Raw genomic sequence first — 20,567 nt, 5'->3', positions numbered from 1 at the left:
TAAAAAAAATTAAATAATACTGTAATTATTATTTAGTTGTGGGATCCTGATATTTTAGGGGAAATTATAAACTTTAGTACAAAAATAAATATTTTTTCTTCCGAAATACATAAAATAACTGAAGAAAATACTCACTAAAGGGCAAAGCTTTCCTCTTTAATAAAATTGAGCTATGTAGCTCAATATGATCCAAAGTTATAGTAAAATATATATTTTTACATTATGTGGTACTTGTTACATTTTCGATTTCTAACTTTTGCATAAATCCTGGTGACTAACAAAAGAAACAAATTAACAAACATTACCTAAAACATAACTTCTCTTGAACATTGTTGGGACGGTAATTACTTTATTACTTTTAAAGAAAATGAAAAGTTTGTCAGAAGTAATAACTTCTTTTGAAATTAATGTGTAAAAAAATATCATTTAAACTACATTTTTTTTCTTCCTATTTTTGTGCTATAAATATGAACTAACTTCCTTTTAATCAGTTTAATTTCCTTTTTATATTATTATATATAGTATGTATGAGCAATGATGTGTTTATATGGAAGAACATGGTACTTTCTTTTTCTCGCATATGCTTTCACATTGTTGGAGCATCAACATAATTTGTTGAGCCTTATTTTGTATTCAATATTTATTACCATAGAGTTTTCCCCATCACTTATGTCAATTAAAGTCTCATATATATAAATATCTTTATTTAACAAAATAGATTTTCTCCTAAACTAGTCATCTGATTTTAATAAGGAATCCTGGAACTCTTCCAGGAACCTGGATATCGTCTCTAATTTTGGAACTTTATGATGATATATTGGTGTTTCACTCAACTTCACGCCACAAAAATAATCCTATGGGATTGAAATCTGTTGAGCTTGAATATCAAACACTAGGTCGTCAATCCATAAGAGTCTTAGGGCACACAATTTAAAAGATTTCAAGATTTCACCTTTGTGCTGAATTAGTCGTTTTTAATACCTATAATCAATAAGTAGACATAATTCAGTGTAACAGTGTAATAAATCACTTTTAGAAGGACATTGGAACAAATCTTCTATATGTAAAGTTTTTCTTTTAAATTTTATAACTGAATTTGTTATATAAAAATTTTGCATTTATATTTGTAACTTTAGTTCACTTATTTAACAAATTATCCAAATTGGCTTAAACGATTAAAAAGCTCTATACCCATGTTACTTTACTTCATTTTAAGCTGATATTCTTTGTGGTTTTTCCTAAAGTATTAAGATAAAATGTTTTCTTAACTTTTTCTATACATCCCAGTGTTTTAATAAACTTTATCTTCTGTTCTTTTTTAAACCTTTTTTTTATGAGAAAGTTCTATTTATAGTAAATCATTTGAACTGTTATTACAACAACAATTAATCACTTATAAATACTTTTTTCTATAATACTTATTTTCCACTTTATAAAGAATACTTTTATAAACTTAGGAGAATTAAACGATTAATGTGTACAACTATGAAACAATTAATCATTAATGTTATATACTTTATTGTTCAATATCGAAAGACAAAATTTGAAATTCGATTTATCATAGGGACGATGATACATTGATGCCTAAAGTTGAGAACAATTAGTTGTATATTGATCAAATGTTTTTCATTGATATTTAGATTACTATTTTAACACTTTTCAATCCCATTCTTAGATTTAAATAATATTTTTTTTTTTTGCAAAGTCTAATGATTTTTCAAATTTGTTTTTTGTAAGTCATCAAAATCCTGAAAATCAGAATTTTTTTACTATTCTTTAGTCTCCTAAAATAAAATGAACTCAACTACATGATAAATATTATTTTAAGAACATCATTTGAATTTGGTATCATTTTCTTAACAGTAACATATTTTTGCACCTGTTTTGTTTACCTCAGTTCTCTCATTAAAAAAAAACGAATCTAAAAAATGAATGTCAATGGCTTATATTTTAAGGAGAGAGTTTTTTAAAATAAAATGTTTACATATTTTACTAACAAAATAATTATTAGATTAAAAAAAAAATTGTTGAATGGAAATATTGATTTGATTTTAAATTTCCTTACGACTAACAACGCGGACAGTATGTTAATCCAATGGCTTAAGAGACGAATTCTTATTTTTTTTGCAGGAGAGGGGATAAAAAAATTTGTAGCTATATTTTAGACTAGATTTTTTTACAGTCAGATATTTGACATATCTTAGCAAATAATAATACAAAGGTCATATATTACCTGAATGTACCATATTACTTGGCCAAATATTAATAGTTTGCCCTCATTTGGAGTTTAATTATAAATGTGATAATTAAAAAAATTTAACAAAGAAAATATATTTTTGTTTCTATTAATAATAATATATTTTAACACTTCTAAACATATCAAAAAATGCTTAAAATCACAGGACTTACCATTGTTTCTTCAAAAAAGCAATACTATATAAGGAAAACATGATTAGCTGTAGATAATTCATAAAAACTAGATAAAACATCTTATACAGAGTAAGAGAGAGGACTATGCCGCAGGTTATTCTTTGAGTCTATGAGTAGACAAAAAAATGGTTTACTTTTCCCCAAAACTTACTCCAGTTTAGTCCCAAAACTTAAAAAGTTCGGTCCTTAATAACGTCACTCAACTTTATTTCTTATTTTAAATCAATTATAGTACTGACAGACAGAAATGACGGTCTTAAGGACCGGTCCTAAGACTGGAATGAAAATAAAAGGACTGACACCATACAAGATCTTTGTAATTTTCCCGCTCATTCACAAAAAAATATATTTTTATGCTTTTCTGCATAATTTCCCTGAATAAACTTTTTTTAAGAAATCATATCTTTAAAAAAATAATTTTACCTTAATTTTTCTAAAAAAAGTTTTCATCTCCACCTAAAAAAGTTATAGTAAGAGCAGAAATTCCAAAATTTAGGGAGGGATACTGCCCCTTCAGCCCACCTTGACGCCCCTGTATATAAGTAGAATAAAAAGTTTAATATTTTTTAACTAGTGCTTACTCACAATGTATGAATTATTATTATTTTTTTCTCCTTCGCTCTCATTTTCCATACACAGAAGTATAAAAGTGTTTATCCCTTTTATTTGAGTTATGAGACTAAAGCATTAATTTTTTCTATAAATGAAATGAAAGATTTATAGCTTATAAACTCAAGTCCCATATGGGTTTGTAGGTATGTATGTTCCAAATTTATAAACATACAACATCAATGTACGAATGCTCATACATATCTTTAGCATACATTAACGATAAGAACTGGAAAAGAAAAAACAAAGTTTGGATAGATGTATGTAGGCTTATACATTTTACTAAATATAAATCATGCTTTCATTTGTCTTAAAAAAGCTTTCTGAAATGAGTAATGAACATTTGTCATTCCAAGGAGAATGTATGCTTATAATATCATCAAAAGGCTCTTAACTCTAGTTTAGTAAGTACTTTTTATGACCAGTCGTTGTTTTAAGGGTCAAAATGACACGCTTATAAAAATATGCCGGAAACAATTTGTACGAGGTGTTTTCAAAAAGTAAGAGGACTTTGTATTTTTTTAGGAAAAAATAATCTCCCTTGGATACAAAGAACTTGTACCAAGTCTTTTTCCAATCCTGGATGCACTTCTCATAAGCACTTTTTGTTAAAGATTTGAGCTCTTCCAGCGATGTCGTCTTTATATCCTCAATCATTAAAAATACCAATAGGTCTTTTCAGTTTTTGGAACAAAAAAAGTCACATCTGGTGAATATGGTGGCTGAAGCATGATTGTATTGTTGTTTTTGGCCAAAAAAAGTGTAAGGATGTAAGGAAAAACCTGTATTAATTTTTTATATAAAATGTAAAATTATTTTTAAACAATATCCAATATAAATCTAAGTCACATATGTAAAAAAATATATATATTATCCTGTTATATAACTTACACGATAATAGTATAAAAAAAGACCTTTTACTCTCGGCGTCTCTATGCTTGGATGTTACCTCATCACAAGACCTATCAACGGCTCTCAGTATCAACATCTCAAAATTTTTTGGAAGTCAGTCATATGCCAAATTTTAAATCGTCCTAATATATGTCAAAACATTCTCAATTTGTCTTTAGCGTAGTGAATTAACAAACCCTTGAAAGGATAATCAAATGGCATTTGGCATTCTTTATAGGATAATTATATTAAATAAGATCATTTTTGTAGAAAAGTCATTTTTCTCGAGAAGATGAAATGACAAAACTGGTTTTCTTTTACTTTCGCTAATTTTAAATCAATTTTGGGAAAGTAAGTATAAAATAAAGTCTGAAAAATATCAAAAAGAGGTATTATTCGTAATTTAAACTGAAAAAGGAGCCAATTTGACATGTAAGATGAGATGAGGCTTAAATACATACAATAGAATCTCACAACTCTATCAACCAATTATGTTTCATTTTTTTAATATGTGTACCTCATCATTCTTGTAAAAATCATATTTTATAATATACTGGGTGGTCCATTGAAATCTAAAAAACACTAATTCGATCATTAATTAAGGTTGATGTATTGATATAAATTGATATTTCAATGTATATTAAAACAATACCAATTGGTTATAAAGAAAAGCAAACTTGACCACTCTAACATACGTACAAGTCAATAAAATGACACTAGAACGTGATCGACGAATTTCTAATGGCAACCCCCTCGATTTAACCTTTTAGGTGCATGTCGAGTGAAAGGACTGCAGTTTCTGGCATCCAAACACCGAGGCCCTCAATGCCACTGTCAGTTAACACTGGGACACCATGCTAAAGTACTACATCAAAACCAGTTCCAGGCCTTCTGCCGGCACCTGTAAGCCATCATTAAAGCTAACGGTGGCTACATTAATGATTAACAGAGCTGAAAAGTACATCTTTTTATAATATTAATTTTGATGAAATTCTATTGATAATTAAAATATTATCTCTTCTTGTAGTTTAAAATTCAAAGTGTATAGATTTTGATGGACCACTCAGTATTGAGATAATGCTTTGATCTCTGCTATGTTTCATAGAATAAGACAAAATAAAAATTATCGGGAAATAAAGAAGAAATAGGGTTTATAATGATGGGTGAGTAATGAATCACGGATCAGGGAGATCATGAGTCTATTTGGAAAGTGCACATCGACAAGTGAAACAATATTCATATTCATGATCTTAGTTGGGGCTTGCAGAAATGTAAGAAATCCCACCAATAGAAAGAAAACAATGCTTCAACAGTAAAAACTGAGGCCAAAGTTCGAACCATTAATATTTAAACATAAAAAGACGGTGCATCATAAAAAGACGGTGCATCTATCATGAAGCCAAATCTTTAAGAGGGGAAAATGTATGCAGCAAAATTATTGGCCGTGAAAATGTTCAAGTAAAAATTACATAAAATCTTTATTTTGTCAAAAAATATATTTTTCAAATATGTGTACATATTCTTTATAATAAAAAATGTCAACCTTTTTTTGTTCCAACTAACGCTAGAAACGTAGTTTCAATTGATTTGACACATTTCAAAAATATATTTGGAGGAGAAAAAATACTGGCATATGTGAGTACTTGAATATCATTTTAACACATGTAAATATACGTATAAATGCTTAAGCATTTTAATAGAAAAAATTGTGATATGATTTTCTCCATTGTTTAGAGATGTTCAAACTTGATGTTGGGTTTTGTTTATAGTCGAATGATGGAGTTATTTTATAAGCAATATATTTTATCCTTCCCTTCAAAATTAGTTAAAAATATAGTGATTCAATTTCTGGAAATAGAAAAGGCTTTAATAATATTTTGCTAATATAAGTGTTTTAAAAATTGACGCAGTTGATCCCTAAACACAAAGGCAATCAAGGAGGATTTTTCTCAAAAATGAGTCTGAAGTAGGGATTTCATTCATAATTTTATAATATTTCCAGTTTTTTCCATTAAAACCTCAAAAATAAATACTGCTGATGTTTGATTTGACCGAGTTCCTCATTTCACCTTTTTCTTATTATTAATCCAAAATATAATCATTAGATTTTTTTACTATTACACCCCTTAGGGGTATAGACGGGATAGCCACCTCCCCCCTAAAGCCACGGATAAGGGGGAAAATATGGAAGACTTGACCAATCTGCATTATATATCTTCCACCATTCCCATTACCACAAATAATAAAATACACTACATGTCAGCACTAATTGAATCGCTTATAAATTAAGGATTCCAAATATTTACTCTTTCAATTATAAAACAACTTTAATTTAATTTTTCAGATTTAATTATGCACCATGAAAGACTTCACACCTTGATATGCCCTTTTCCTTTTTTACAAAAGTATACTTCTTATAATAATCAGTAGATTTTTGATTATCAAATACATAAGTGTATCAAATCATTTTTGTTATGTGTTTACGCCTATCTTTGTATCATTGATGAACATCCCCTTGTTTAAATTCTGTTAGTATGGCTATCAATGCCAGTTAGAACATGTTCCTCTAGCGTTGCGTTGATCCTTATTTAGAACAGAAGACTGCAGTCCAATCCAGTTAGTCTTGGTCCAGAAAGTTCAGTCCTGTATATAACTCGTAAAAATGATTAAGTTTGGTCTTTGATGAAGTCACTAAACTTTTATTCTTTTTTTTTTTTTTTGCTTCACTTATAGTACTGAAAGTCTGAAAGACCGGCCCTAAGACTTGCCTGACCCAAATAAATAAGGACTGACACAACTGTATATTCCCCCTTTCTTTAAAATATATTCTTTTGCTGCTGTTAAAATCAAACAAAACGAAAACGAGCAGAGAACCAGTTGAAAAGGACTAAACGGGAAGGAAACTATAAATGCTTATGAAAAATAAAGTTTGTGGATCTAATAATTATAATCAAACGAAAGTAATCCGTCATAGTCCTACATATAAAATCCTGAGATCTCTGGATATATTTCAATGAGTGGCATCTTTGGTCTAAACTACAGATTCCAACTAATTTAACTTCTATTTCTTTTAACCAACTATTTTATAATTAATTCTTTTTAAGTGGCGGACATTGATCTTAAAATTCACATTGATTTCTGGCTACAATTAAAAATAAAGTTAAGTGGATTATACTTAAAAGGCCACATTTGGGCAAGATTAAATTTTTTGATTCACTAAAAATCTTTAGACAACTGCTAAGATTTCTGATTATATCAAATCATCTGAAAGGTTAAAATGTCCAACCTCAAATTTGACCAAGTGTGTAAATAAAATGCTTATATGTGGTTGGCTGAAAAGTTAGTAGTATAAAACATAGATGGTGCTACTAGTAGTTTAATTACCTAATGTTTAGTTTAAATTAATTTTCCAACAATACATGTACAAGTTAGTCAGCTTTCGGAGAATTTATTTTTAAGAAAAAGCATTGTGAGTAAATTGTTAAAAAAATGAATTTTGCATTTCTTTTTTGTGAAAAAATGCTGTGAAATCCAAAAATTAGGGCAATAAATATAATTAGGAATTTCTTTCCGTAAAATTAACCGTTTAAAAATGATTTACAACAATTAAAAACAAGACGTAATGAGCGTCAAAGACAATACATGTAGCTTATATCTGAAAGAAGCAGATACCGAGGGAAACATAATAAAAGTTCACATAAATAATTTTGAAGGATCGTAAAATACAGTTCATTGCAATAGTTCAGACTATACCGATATCAAAGAAACATGTTGGACAAATCTTGTATAAATATTTGGATATTCCAAAGCTGTATGCAGAATTAGTGCCACACAACCTCACAATCGATCAAAAGTAGGTAGGTGTTTAAGATTCGGAGTAATTTTTAGCATAATTCAACAATAATAATTACAACTTTTTATACTATATATACCATCATTTCGCTCAAAAGTCCAATTGACAGTCAGCTGAGTGTACAACACACAATTAACCTAATTCAAAGAATGGAAAGATGCAACATTAGGCTGGCAAGTTTATGGCATTAGTTATTTGGGGCGGTATCGTTACCTCAAAAAAAGCCAAATGATTAACTTCGCGTTTATAACTACGTATTGTTGAAGCGTATGAAGGATAAAATCACACAAAAAAAGCTATATTTGAATAATAAAAATGTTCCGCTTCATCAAAACAAACCATTGTGTCACAAATCTTTGAACCCGATAGCAAAATTTCACGGATTAGGCTACAAATTAACTTTTCATCCACTGTATTCCCAGTGAGTTTTTCTTATTTGCTAAAAAGAATACTCACTCGAAAAAATTCAGAAGTAATGAAAATGTAGTAGCTGAAACTGAGGGGACAATTTTTGAGACTACAGAGGAATCGTACTATAAAAATGTAATTTGAAAATTGTATGACCGCTATAATTGTTGAATTGATGTGTTTACTATTTATGTCAACCAACTTTTAAAGCCAATCTGTTTCATGCGTATATCTATGAAATAAACAAATTATTTTGAATACTTTTATTTATATTGATTGTTTTTTAAATTAACAACTTTTTCTTATCTAAAATTTTGAAATGTGACATCAATTTATTAAATCAACTGAAATGACCCATAGTGTCAATTCATATTCATACAATTTCATATTTACTGAAAAATGAATTATTTTTTGACTTCGTGAGTTGTCAAGGCAAACAAACTATTTATAACACCATTTAATGACTTTTTTTTATAAATGAAATTGAACCAGCCTCTATTTTTCAGCTGGAGTACATTACAACTATTTTGTGATACAATTGTATTTTCTAAAAATTGAAATGTTGTAGTTATATAAATCTTCTGAAAACCAATAATACCATCATTATATAATAATTTTTTTAGTAATAATATATTCAGAGAAAAAAAAAAAATATAGCATGACTATATTTTCTATGAATGAACATTTTTTATTCAATTTGATTTTCTTCCTTTCTCTTTAAGAAAATATTCCTTCAATAGAATCAATTCAATTTGATTCACGAGTAATATAAAATGAAATTCTTTAAATTATAGTTATGCAAATTTTACATAATATATTTTTTTTCATTATCTTTGCAAATGAAACAAGGGATTTTTCTAAAAAAATAAGCAATTGGTCGTCTGCATTAGATGGGTTGTTGTTACCTTACAGGCACAGAACGAATTCATTGATTCACATCCATTACCAAACACATCGTCGGAATAAATTAACCGAGAAATTAATTTAAGTATAGAAAGTGCTAGAAGATAATGCTATAAATGAGCTTAATCTATGCCCCGTCTAAAGCATTAAGTTGCCACTAAAATCCAGTCATAATATACTAAATGCTTATATACTCCCTTTCATAGAAATTCTCTAAACTTAGGTAATGTTGTAAAAAAATATTTGCAGTCTTTCTGATGCTTTCGGTACTTTAATGAAATATGCAAAGTCTTAAGAATATTCCATATATAGACCAAGTTAAGCTCTATCAAGGAATTAAAAGAAAACAATTTTGTCCTACCAGGTGGACTGTGTAAGATGAAATTTGAATTCATTCTCAGAAAATTATAGCTGTAGCCTTAATATAAGTTTTTTTCAAACGAAGGAAGAATTTGGGCGAGAGTCTTTAGTACCAGGGTATTTTCTGCTATTGACAAGAATTTTTTTGCAAAACAAGTCATTACTGTCGTAGCGGAATACCAAGCAGAAAAATGTACTTTCTCTTGAGATAACTATTCTAATGAAGTAATAAATTAAGAAGATATTTTTCATTTAATGATTAACAATAAACACACATCTTTATCAAAAACATAAATGACAAAACTATTGATATCATGGTCAATTTTGTTAATTAAAGATTTGATAAAGTAGATTATAAAATTGATATCCGCCTCAAAAAAGTATATTGAAATCTATCAAAGGGGAAATTTTAGAACTAAGTTTTCAGTGAGTCTGCAATTTTTACCAAAACGACATCAAAAGTACAGAGGTACAAATAATCTTTTTGCCTTCCATCCCTTTCAAACTTGGATTTGACACAAAAAATTAAATATTAGTGAATTAATCTAATTTTGTAAGAGATTGAATCATAGTAAAAGAAATTGAGAAATATTTATCGTTCTTTTCTAACAATAAATATTGGTTTATTTAAAAAATTGCAATTAGCAACATTTAAAAAAATTCAAACTTTTTTTCCCCCCTCTCTCCTTATTAAAAAACTAAAATTAAAAAAAATCTAGGGAACGCCCCTGACTGATAATAAGTAATTTTTAATACAATACTTAAACTGTGATGATTGTACAGATATACATACAGTATTGTCAAAATATTTTTAGCCTTTAAGATTTGATGCGCAATATATTGGTAGAAATGTATCTTCAATTTAATTGGTTCTAACTTAATCTGAGGTCAATACTTCTCTGCTAGTATAAAACGAATAGAATGAAAGTTATTTATATGTGTGGAGATGCATATTCTAAGAAAAACTGTAATAAATCACTGCACCAAATATGTTTGATTTTAAGACCTTCATTTAATGTCAGTTCTGTAAAATATCACATCTAGAAGATTCGAATGACTATAAATACAAACGTAGAATATTTGTATACTAATGGTCGATAAATTAAACTTTATTTCATTATTGAGTAAAGCCAGAATAAAATTTTTATCTTACATGATCTACAGGAAAAATAATATCAAATAAAATAATTAAGTAATATGAAAAATAAGAACAATATAATAAAAAACAAAATAACGTAAAAAATACAGTGCAACTGTTTTCGAGTTAAAGTATTAAATAAATTACATAAAATTTATAATGAAAAAAAACGTCAAAACAGTCAAAAAATTATTCAAAAAACAAATTTAAATTAGGAGGAGTTATCACTTTCAAAACATTCAAGTGAAGTTTCACAATCCATAATATGCACACTTGAAGTATAAACAATTAGAGAAACTTTGCTCTGCATTCTATAAAACAATATGAGTTTCTGTAATAATAGCGTTTATTATTTTTTCTTCATGTCTCGAATAAAACAATAAAATATCACTAATCTTTATAAAAGGAAATTTCATAAAAAGTTAACTGAGTTTTTATAAGATGTATTAAAAAAATCAATTATTGTTATTCCATTAATGTATATCTCAAGGAAAAAATTTGAAAATATGTTTACACGAGGGTTGGACTCGACGATATCCTTTAACCTCATTCACATTTTTGACAATTAGACTTCCAGAGTGTGGTGCATCTTTGACATCAAAATTATTGGAGTAGAATTGACGTAAAAAAAATACTGCATAATTGGTTGTTAAAGTATCATGATCATACACACTATTCCCTTTCACAGCTGCCTGACATACGCTTTCGCCATGTTCGAAGAACAGCCCTAAATATGCCATATTTTGTCTTTGATGTTGTCCATTTTTAACGTGCACTCAAAGAATACTGAGTTAAATAATCACAAAACTGTCAATAAAAAGGTTTTTTAAACGAAATTATAATTTCCCCTCGATTTAAATCCCTAAAAAGTGTAGGAGAACTGAAATATTTCCCGCGTGATAAAATCTAGTCCTAGTATAATTTCTATTAATTTAAAGTTTAAATAATCACAAAATTAAACCACCATGAATTAATTAATATTTATATATACTTTTTTCCAGAATTTGAAGAATCAAATCATGACAACAAACCTTTGGGTGGAGCAGTATTGGTATGATTATAAGCTTCAATGGGATCCAACAGAGTATGGGGGAGTGGACATGCTTCATGTTCCATCAGATCATATTTGGAGACCGGATATTGTTCTTTACAATAAGTAAGATTATTTTTATACGACTTTTAATTATATTATAAGTTATCTTTTATGGGAATTACAGTTGGTTTTAAAATCAAACTGAAAATATTGATGATGTAGGGTATTTTGTAAACTTTTAATACCCTATACGACTATTCCATACTAAATCTTAGGGTGAATATGACCGTATTTTAAAAGTTATCCAATTCCTTTGAAACTAAATTTGAACTTTTTACGGAACTTTATAAAATAATATTTCTATTCATATTATCAATTATAGTCAGAAATGTGATTTCTGGAGAAACATGACTGATAGTTTTTGTCCTTTAATGAATAATTTTAAATTTATAGGTGAAAAATTAAAGCATTTAAATTTATTTATTCTGCTATGAGGGAAAACGTAATCCATAGGACTGAAAATATGCAGGCTCTTATAATTATAATTTAATATTTTTAAAGAAAAAATAAACTAACTAAGACATAATTTTCCAAAATTTGGTTTGTTCCATATATGGGACATCATGCATAGAAGTAATAATCAAATGCTTCAATTTCATACTTGAAGGAAATATTTTTTTTTTTTTCCAATAATCTAATTTTATATTTCCTCTTAAAGATTGTGCTAGTTTAATTTTATTCATCAAGAAAAAAACACTAATATTTCATGTTTTTCCACAATAATAATATTCATAATTAAGTTGGTTATATTTATATAAATAGAATGGAAAATAAAAATTAACCATATTTTAACCATCACATTAGAGCCTCCAAAAGTTGTACATTCATTGCTCAGATTAATAGATTGCACTATAAATTCACTCTTTCTTACGTTTTTTTTTTTTTTTACCAAATACGCCTTTTTTCTATTTTACTTCGAGTATAATATATACGTAATGAAAAAGAGAATTGAATTTAAAATCTCGTTTATAATAAGTTCTTTTAAAGTAAAATATTATTTTTGGGTTATGTCTATCTTATATCATCAAAATAATATTTCATAAAAAAATGTTATTTTATTTCATTTAGACATTATTTTCTTGTTAATTTCATATGTAATATCTTACTTATAGAAAAATAGTCTTTAGTTGGTCGAAGAAGAGGAACAAAAAAAAAGAGTGTGCGTGGCATAAACTATCTAAAAAATACTATTTTATGGACTTTTTGTTATCATAATTGGAGTCCACAGTTTTAAAATGAGTCATTAGACAATTCCAAAAAAATCACGATTTCAATGTCATTCTTGTAAAAATTCCAGTGCCGATTCTTTAATAGATTAAAAAATAGTTAAACACACCATTTTGTCGTAAATTTCTAAAAATAACAATTGTTGCCCCAACCGCATGCGTTTAAACCCCATTTGTGCTTCAGTTTGTGTTCAATATCTTTCTTTTCAGTTTTGAGCATTTAAAATCATAGATTACTTAATACTGATATTTTATCAAATTATAAAACTAAGTCATAAATTCAACAGGTTGTTTTATGCATCTTGACGGATATATTTTTTATTTCTTTTTTCTAACATTAAAAGTAATTAATAGTTAAATATCTTTAATACATAACAATTAAAGAAGCGAAATAGAAAATTAAACATTATTTTCGTGATTCCGATCCAAGACAAATTACCCGATTCTCCAATTCTGGATAATCGTCCAATTACTATTTAGGATTTTATCATTCCGTAATTGGAACTCAAAAATGATCCTATTCCTGTTTTCGGTCAATATCTTCAAAATAGTTGCGAACATACTTTTTTGTATTGACCTCAATGATATTCTTAATGTTATTTGTATTAATATTGGGGCTTCTGCTAATTCCATTCTTTCATTTAATGTTTTCATCCCCTTTCAATTTCGTTTTAACATTAAAAACAGCCTTCATGGCCACTCAAATTAGCTTTGAGATCTCCGTTGGAATGTGACCTGCAGGAAGTGAAGTTTTGACCCTGAGTAGTATCTCCAATTCTGACGTTATTCTTAGGTCAATTAACCCCCTGTTGGTGAATATCCTTTTTATGACGCAGAACTGTATAAAAATTAGAAAGTATTTAATTAGATTATACACAGTTGAACGATTATTGCATTAAAATCATTTAAATTTAATATTTATTTTTTTATTAGATCTATTTTGCACCCGTAAATATCAATTAAAATACTTAAAATATTTATATGAATTTAAGATTTTGAGAAAAAATTAATCTTTATTTTAAAATAATCCGAACAACATGAATTTTGGGTTTTAAGAAAATATAATTTGTTATTTTTATGGTAAAAGTCTTAAATTACATTTCTAGAAATAAATAATACTTCAAGCGAATTTCCAAGAATTTAATCAGTACTCATGCGTTTTTATGAGGTTGATTTTATACCTTAACATAATAGATTCAATATTATAATTTTGTAGTTACAGCTATACGCCTCCCGCAATACAATGAGAAGCATTAGAATTCAAAAGAAAAAGTAGTTTTCAAGCAAAACTGTTAATGAAATTCATTTAATCTCAAATAAAAGTTGGTAATGTACTGAAAAATGGTAAAGAAGGCATTATTAAAACAATAAATAATTGTATATAATTCGATTTAATATTTCAGGACCATACTAAAAAATATTGGCGATATAAGTTAAATTCCAAAGAATAATTAGTATTTTTTATAAATTCTAGTGTGTATAATACTGCAAATCAAAAACCAAAGGTTAAAAAATAACAAAAAAGTTCGATAACAACTGATATTTTATAGATACAATACACCAAACACATTTTTTAAATCAGTCACTTACAACTTTAGAATTTTGAATTGTAAGAGTTGGCAAATTCTTAGTTTACACCCGGTAAAACAACATAATGGCGTACAAAATAATTATATACAAATTTTTGGTATTTACATATGAACAGTATCGTACATATATATAATTATTGACATGCAGAAAATAAGATTGTCCTTAATGAAAAAGGAAGTGCTGTCCTTTGTATACCTTGATTATAATCTAATAGTCGATCTTTCTCTGAATACATAGATTGAGCCTTCAATCAAAGAACCAAGGAAATAATAAAAAAATATATACATAATGATATAGCGAGAGGGGGAGACTAATGTACACATACAAAATAAATTATTTTGTTCCTTGGTTTTCCGAAATTTTTTCTCTATCCTTCTTAATTGCATCACTTATGACTATTCCATTTGGAGACGAAAAATGAGATTACTTTCATCTCTATACCTATCTAAACATTTAATTTAATTTGTCAATTATACTTATAAGTATTTGTTTGAGAGGTGCAGCGCGATGGGGTTTAATGGAAACAATTTCCTTGTTATATTTGTTCAGTTAACAAAATACTAATTTTATAGAAATATATAATGGGAAAACAGCTGGAAATATTATATTTAATGTCTTTTTAAGCAACATACGAGGGTGGTTTGCAAAGTTTTCGATCAAACAAAGATATAATAAAAAAAATTCTGTATTTAGTTTTTTCAATATGTAGTCTCCTTGTCACCTACACACGTCTTCCAGCGACATTCCCATCTCAGTGAACTCACAAAAAGTGCTCGGTGTTTTCCTTAGTTTTGTTTATAACGCAATTACTCCTAGTTGGATTGACTTAGAGGCGTCAATTTTAACACAACAAGCCTTTATATGTCAGTTATTGTATAAATATATTTCAAGGTTAGACTTTCAAAACAATTATTTACTGCTATCTCAATACTCAATATTTTCCATTTTCACAAAAACACTCACATCAACTTATTCAAACGACTGTTTGATAACAACTGTTTCCAAAAAAAATAAAACTTTGGTGATTAACTTTCGCAATTTGATGAATAGATGTAACTAGCTTTTTTATAAGTGCTGTCATATTCACACTCAGAAACTTTTCAGACCACGCTCGTATGATGCAAAAACTTATTTCATACCTTGCATTCATCAAGTCAAGATATATTTGTAGATTATAATCTATGCAAAAATAAGACAAAAATATTTTGCATTATAGCATAAAGGACTTACAATTTTGTAGATTTGAATAAATGATTGTCTAGAAAAAAAAAAGTATTGTACTTCAAAAATATATTTAATCCATTAAACTTGAAAACGTCCAATAAATTTCAAAAAACATAACCAAATATATCAGAAATCGCTTCTTTTTATTTTTTTTAATAAAATGTAAATATTACTAAGGTTAGAAAATCCGTAACGTTAATTCGTTAATCCAGAGTTAGAAAAAAGGTATACATTTTGTAATTCAAAAAAGCCCCTTAATGTAATTAAAATCTCACATCCACACCAATAACTTGCTCAATGTATATTTTTTTATGTTCAAAATTCGTGAATACTTTACTTATAGCATATTTTATCCCTAATTAAAGTACTCAAAAAATAAATGACAACGAAAATGATTTGATTGTTCATATATGCAAGTTTTTAAGTTCATGCACGACTTGTATTCTTATAATTATAATAATCGACAAAATTATGAAATAACTTAATTTATAGAACATCAATGGCTTGAATGTATTTGCTGAAAAGACTCTCTTCTTAGATGCTAATGAGATCTCTTTTAAATCAATGTGCATATTTTGTGTGTGGGAGAGGGGGGGAAGATGATCTATTATGTTTAATGGGTTCTCATTGGATGAAGCTTTTGAATAAATCATGTTTAAGTATAATGATGGAAGACATTTTTTGAATATGGCTTTGCTTAAGTATATGACTGAATGGATAACGAAGCTGATTCATTACTGAAATATTACATAACATATGTACACTTAAATACCTTGTAGGCACTATGTATATTGATAGATGTAAATAATATTTAGACACAAAGTATTACAAAAAATAGCTCAGGTTTCTGGGAAACCACCATGCTTTTACATGAAACCTCTTTCTTGTAAAAGATATTTAAATAAATATAGGAGGTCTATTCGACATAATATTCGGTCTAAGGTTAATCTCCGATATCCCGGGAAACGGGATTCCGGAGAAAATACTAAGAGATAATAGTATACAAAAACACAAACAACAATCATGAAAAACTATTCCAGATATATCAAAAATATTTCCCGATTAGAACCCCGAACTCAATTAAGAACAATGTACTTCATGAATCGACTGTTGTTACACCTTTTTGTACTATCGTACTTTTTGACTTAGAGTTTAGGTTTATTACAGCTCAATATGACCTTCATTTCAGACCCATAGCGATTTGAAAAGAAATCCAAAGAAAAGTATAATCAATTCTTGATCTTCGAGATCATATTAGAACTAATTAGGAATTAGGAATATTTTTTTGATAACTGCAACAGGTTTGGCCGAATTTGATTGGGCACTGGTGAACGGTAATTGTTTGTTATGTATAAACAAAATATAAAGTTACACTATGGAGTTGAATTCTTTACATTTATTAATTATTTTGATATAATTTGTATCTCTAATTGAAACAAGTAATAATTGTAACATTGGAAATTAATTAATATTAATGTAATAAATGCTTTACATGTAAAACATAAAGAAGCGATTTTTATATCTTACAAAGCATTATGCAAGATAACAAAGCATAATAATAACCAAAGCTCGATTTTCTATATTTTTGCTTACCCAGTAGGAATACCTTTTTATTTTTTCTTCAAACACCGGTAAATGTCCACCATGATTCTCCATTATAACATATACATTTTTTTCCTTTTGTTGGTCTAGGTGATTGGGTTGCCCTTTGAAGCCCTTTATAATTTTTGATCAGACTCTTGGCAATTGAAATTGTAGTCAAGAAGTCAGGAACTGATATTTAATCATACAAACGAGATTCCTATTTGCACATGTTATTTCTGAAAAATCAAAAAAGATTCTTTGATAAAATCATGTTAGTTACTTGCAATCTAGATGGTATGAAGCAGTCCTTTGATGAATAGGATCAACTCCCCTATGCCTTTGTTGTAGAGTTGTATATTTGTGAGATAAAAAAATTATGAAAAGGAAAAAAATATAAATAAATATAACTGCTAATATGAGTATGTCTTCAGATGGAAATACAGTCTGAGATATCTATCTCCCAGCTCTGAAAAATAAATTGGCATCTAAAGACAGTAAAAACAGGCTTTTTATAGACCTGAAGTCTATGGTCAGTTTCCTAAAAGACCTACTAACACTGACATTGAAATTATCTTTTTTAGAAATCCTAAATTAGAGGGGGGAAATGTCCAGGTTAATTCTAGTATGCCCTGTGTATAAAAAGATTGTTTTTTTTAGAACTAAAATAGGCGATTGATGTTGGAGTGGCTTTGGGACATTGTGTAGATGAATTCGTTATTAGAAAAGAGAGAGGAAATTTTAATAGACTTAAAGGGACTGATAGGGGTCTAAAGGCACAAAGTAAGAACGAGGATGGAAATCCAATTATTTTTAATAAAAGTATTTACATACATACATTCTCCACTTGAAGATGTTACTCCGGGGGATATTGGAGATGTTATTAAATTTTTTGGATAGATAGTTGTACCACCTAGGGAATGTTGCTACCAGGACGGGAGACTTAAAGGTGTGAGGAACGATAATTTTATGCTAAAGGCTACCTCAACTGAAACAACTGAGAACAATAATGAAAAAGGACAGAATATTATGAATAAAGATGTGTCTAATATAGACGAACAGTCTTCGGCAAACGTGTCAAATAAAGACGGGGAAAAAAATACGCAACGGAAGGAAAAGGATATTCCTGCATGTTCTATTCCACAAATGGATGAGAAATATATCCTTCTTACCGATACTGAATGTGAAATTCTGCCTTCTAATAGGGTGAAAGATAGGGCTGAGGAACTGACAAAACCCCAATAAAGAAAAACATGTCAAAATAAGTGACTACGTTATAGCTACAAGAAGCAGGTCAGGATTTTCTTCTAAGAGGTCCACTTCAGACTAGTGGCTGTCACCTGATGCCAAGTAAAATCCGCTCAAACTGCAAAAAAAAAAAAAAATAGGTATATCAGTATCAAAGTGGTTTTTCTAAACCTATAACATGTCGTCTAAAAGTAATATTAATGATAGGGAGGATCAGATCAAATTAGACCACTTCTTCGAGAAAAGGAGGTTGGATAATATTAAAAGAAATATAGGTATGAGAAGAATCGTCTCTCATAATACTAAAGGGCCAAGAGAACGTAGATCCAGACATGCAATGATGAAAAGATTAATCTCTTTAAAACTAGACATAATTTGTCTGCAACATATCAGATCTAAAATGGCATCTACTTGCACTAGCTCCTATCCTTTATGCCTTCCTGCTAAATATGTTTATTTCTATACTGGAGTCAGTCCCTTTAGAGGGGTCCTCACCATTGTAGCTAAGTCAATTAGAAATGCGGCATGTTTAAGCATTATTCCAATGAAACTGAGTGGCACAGGATTAAAATATCTTCTCATGTCTCGGATTTTCTCGTTATCAACGCATATGGACCTAATAAGAAATCAACCTCTCTTTTTTCCAGTCTATTATTAATAACCGAAAAAATGATTACCTCCCTTTCATTTTGATTGGTGATCTTAGTGTTGATATTTCTAAGAAATATTTCACACATCCGAATACCTCTGTATTAATACAATTAATTCATGAACTGAAACTGTATGATGTGATGAGGATATCGAATGAGGAAAGGGATTCCTATTCATGGAGAAGTTGTAAGCTGTCCTCGAGGATCGATCTTGCTCTGGTCTCTAATCGTTGTCTATCTTTGACCTAGAAAGCTTCATATGTATTTGAACCTTCTTCCGATCACAAAATGATAAATTTAGCATTTTTCACAACTCCTGTAAATAGAAGTCTAAGGATCCCTAAATGAATCATGGATCTAGAATAGTATAAACTATAACTAAAACATAGTCTCAGGATATCTTACTATTCAGATCTATTTCAAATGACGCAATTATGATTTTTTCTTGTGAATGGGCAGCTGTTCATAGAATAATATGGATTAAAATACCTTTGTTTGACTCTAATAGTATTCATTATTCGACAACACTCTAACAAGAAACTTTTTTTAAAGAATTTGAGTGATCCAGTAGAGTTGGAAAATATTCAGGATAACTTTCTAACACTCCATGATCTAAATAGTAACTCGGTCTTCAATACTGGAAAAGTTATTTTCTCTTATATTTAGCCACTTTTTGCGGAAAAGATAATAATATTTAGAAAAATTATACTCTACAAAAATGATTCTTATGTTAGAATAATTTTTCTAATACCGATTTGAAAATCAGAATTATATATATTTTATATATTTTCTTAGACTTCTTCTATAAAAAAAACGTAAAAATCACAAAAAGTGATTATTTTTATTATCCATTTATTTATTGAAGACATTCTTTTTTAAACAATCAAATCATTGCCTATTATATTCTATGGGTTGAAGGATATACTCTCTCTGCTTGTTGTTTTTTGTTATTATGTTATTATCAACATCTAAGATTCTTAGTCCTCGCCTTTTCAAAGGAATCAGTCAACAACCTCGTGATATTAGTATTTTAAGTGTTAGAAAAAGGTTTTGATACACCCGGTTATGTATTAACTTTTCAGCTTTTGATGTATCCACTTTGAACGTTTATAAATCTTCTGAATATTGAATTCAAATATATATAATTTTCTTGTTAACCAGTTCACACATGCCTACGAGGGTGTCGTTCTTGGGATTTTGGGATTTATAGGGATTTTACATATACAGAAACTCATAGAAAATCCTCCATTTTACTAAGTTTCATTTAGTTAAATAAATCTACCAAGAAAAGATAGTTTATTACTTAATTGTTATAAATTAAATTTTGGTTTAGATTGGATTAAGGAGTTTCAAAAAACGTCGA

General features: G+C 28.4%; 1 protein-coding gene across 2 annotated transcripts in view; it reads left to right on the top strand.

Moving 5' to 3' along the window:
* LOC121121574 (acetylcholine receptor subunit alpha-like) overlaps window positions 1-20,567 on the top strand; it is a 199,869-nt gene that overhangs the window by 74,786 nt on the left and 104,516 nt on the right. For both annotated transcript variants that reach the window (XM_040716538.2, XM_071889852.1), the window contains exon 3: window positions 11,594-11,748. In XM_040716538.2, coding sequence (XP_040572472.1) covers window positions 11,594-11,748 — 155 coding nt within the window. The remainder of the gene's footprint in view (window positions 1-11,593; window positions 11,749-20,567) is intronic.

The sequence above is a fragment of the Lepeophtheirus salmonis genome, chromosome 7 (genome assembly GCF_016086655.4).
Source record: "Lepeophtheirus salmonis chromosome 7, UVic_Lsal_1.4, whole genome shotgun sequence".
Lineage (NCBI taxonomy): Eukaryota > Metazoa > Arthropoda > Copepoda > Siphonostomatoida > Caligidae > Lepeophtheirus > Lepeophtheirus salmonis.
This window is presented reverse-complemented; position numbering and strand designations above follow the sequence as displayed.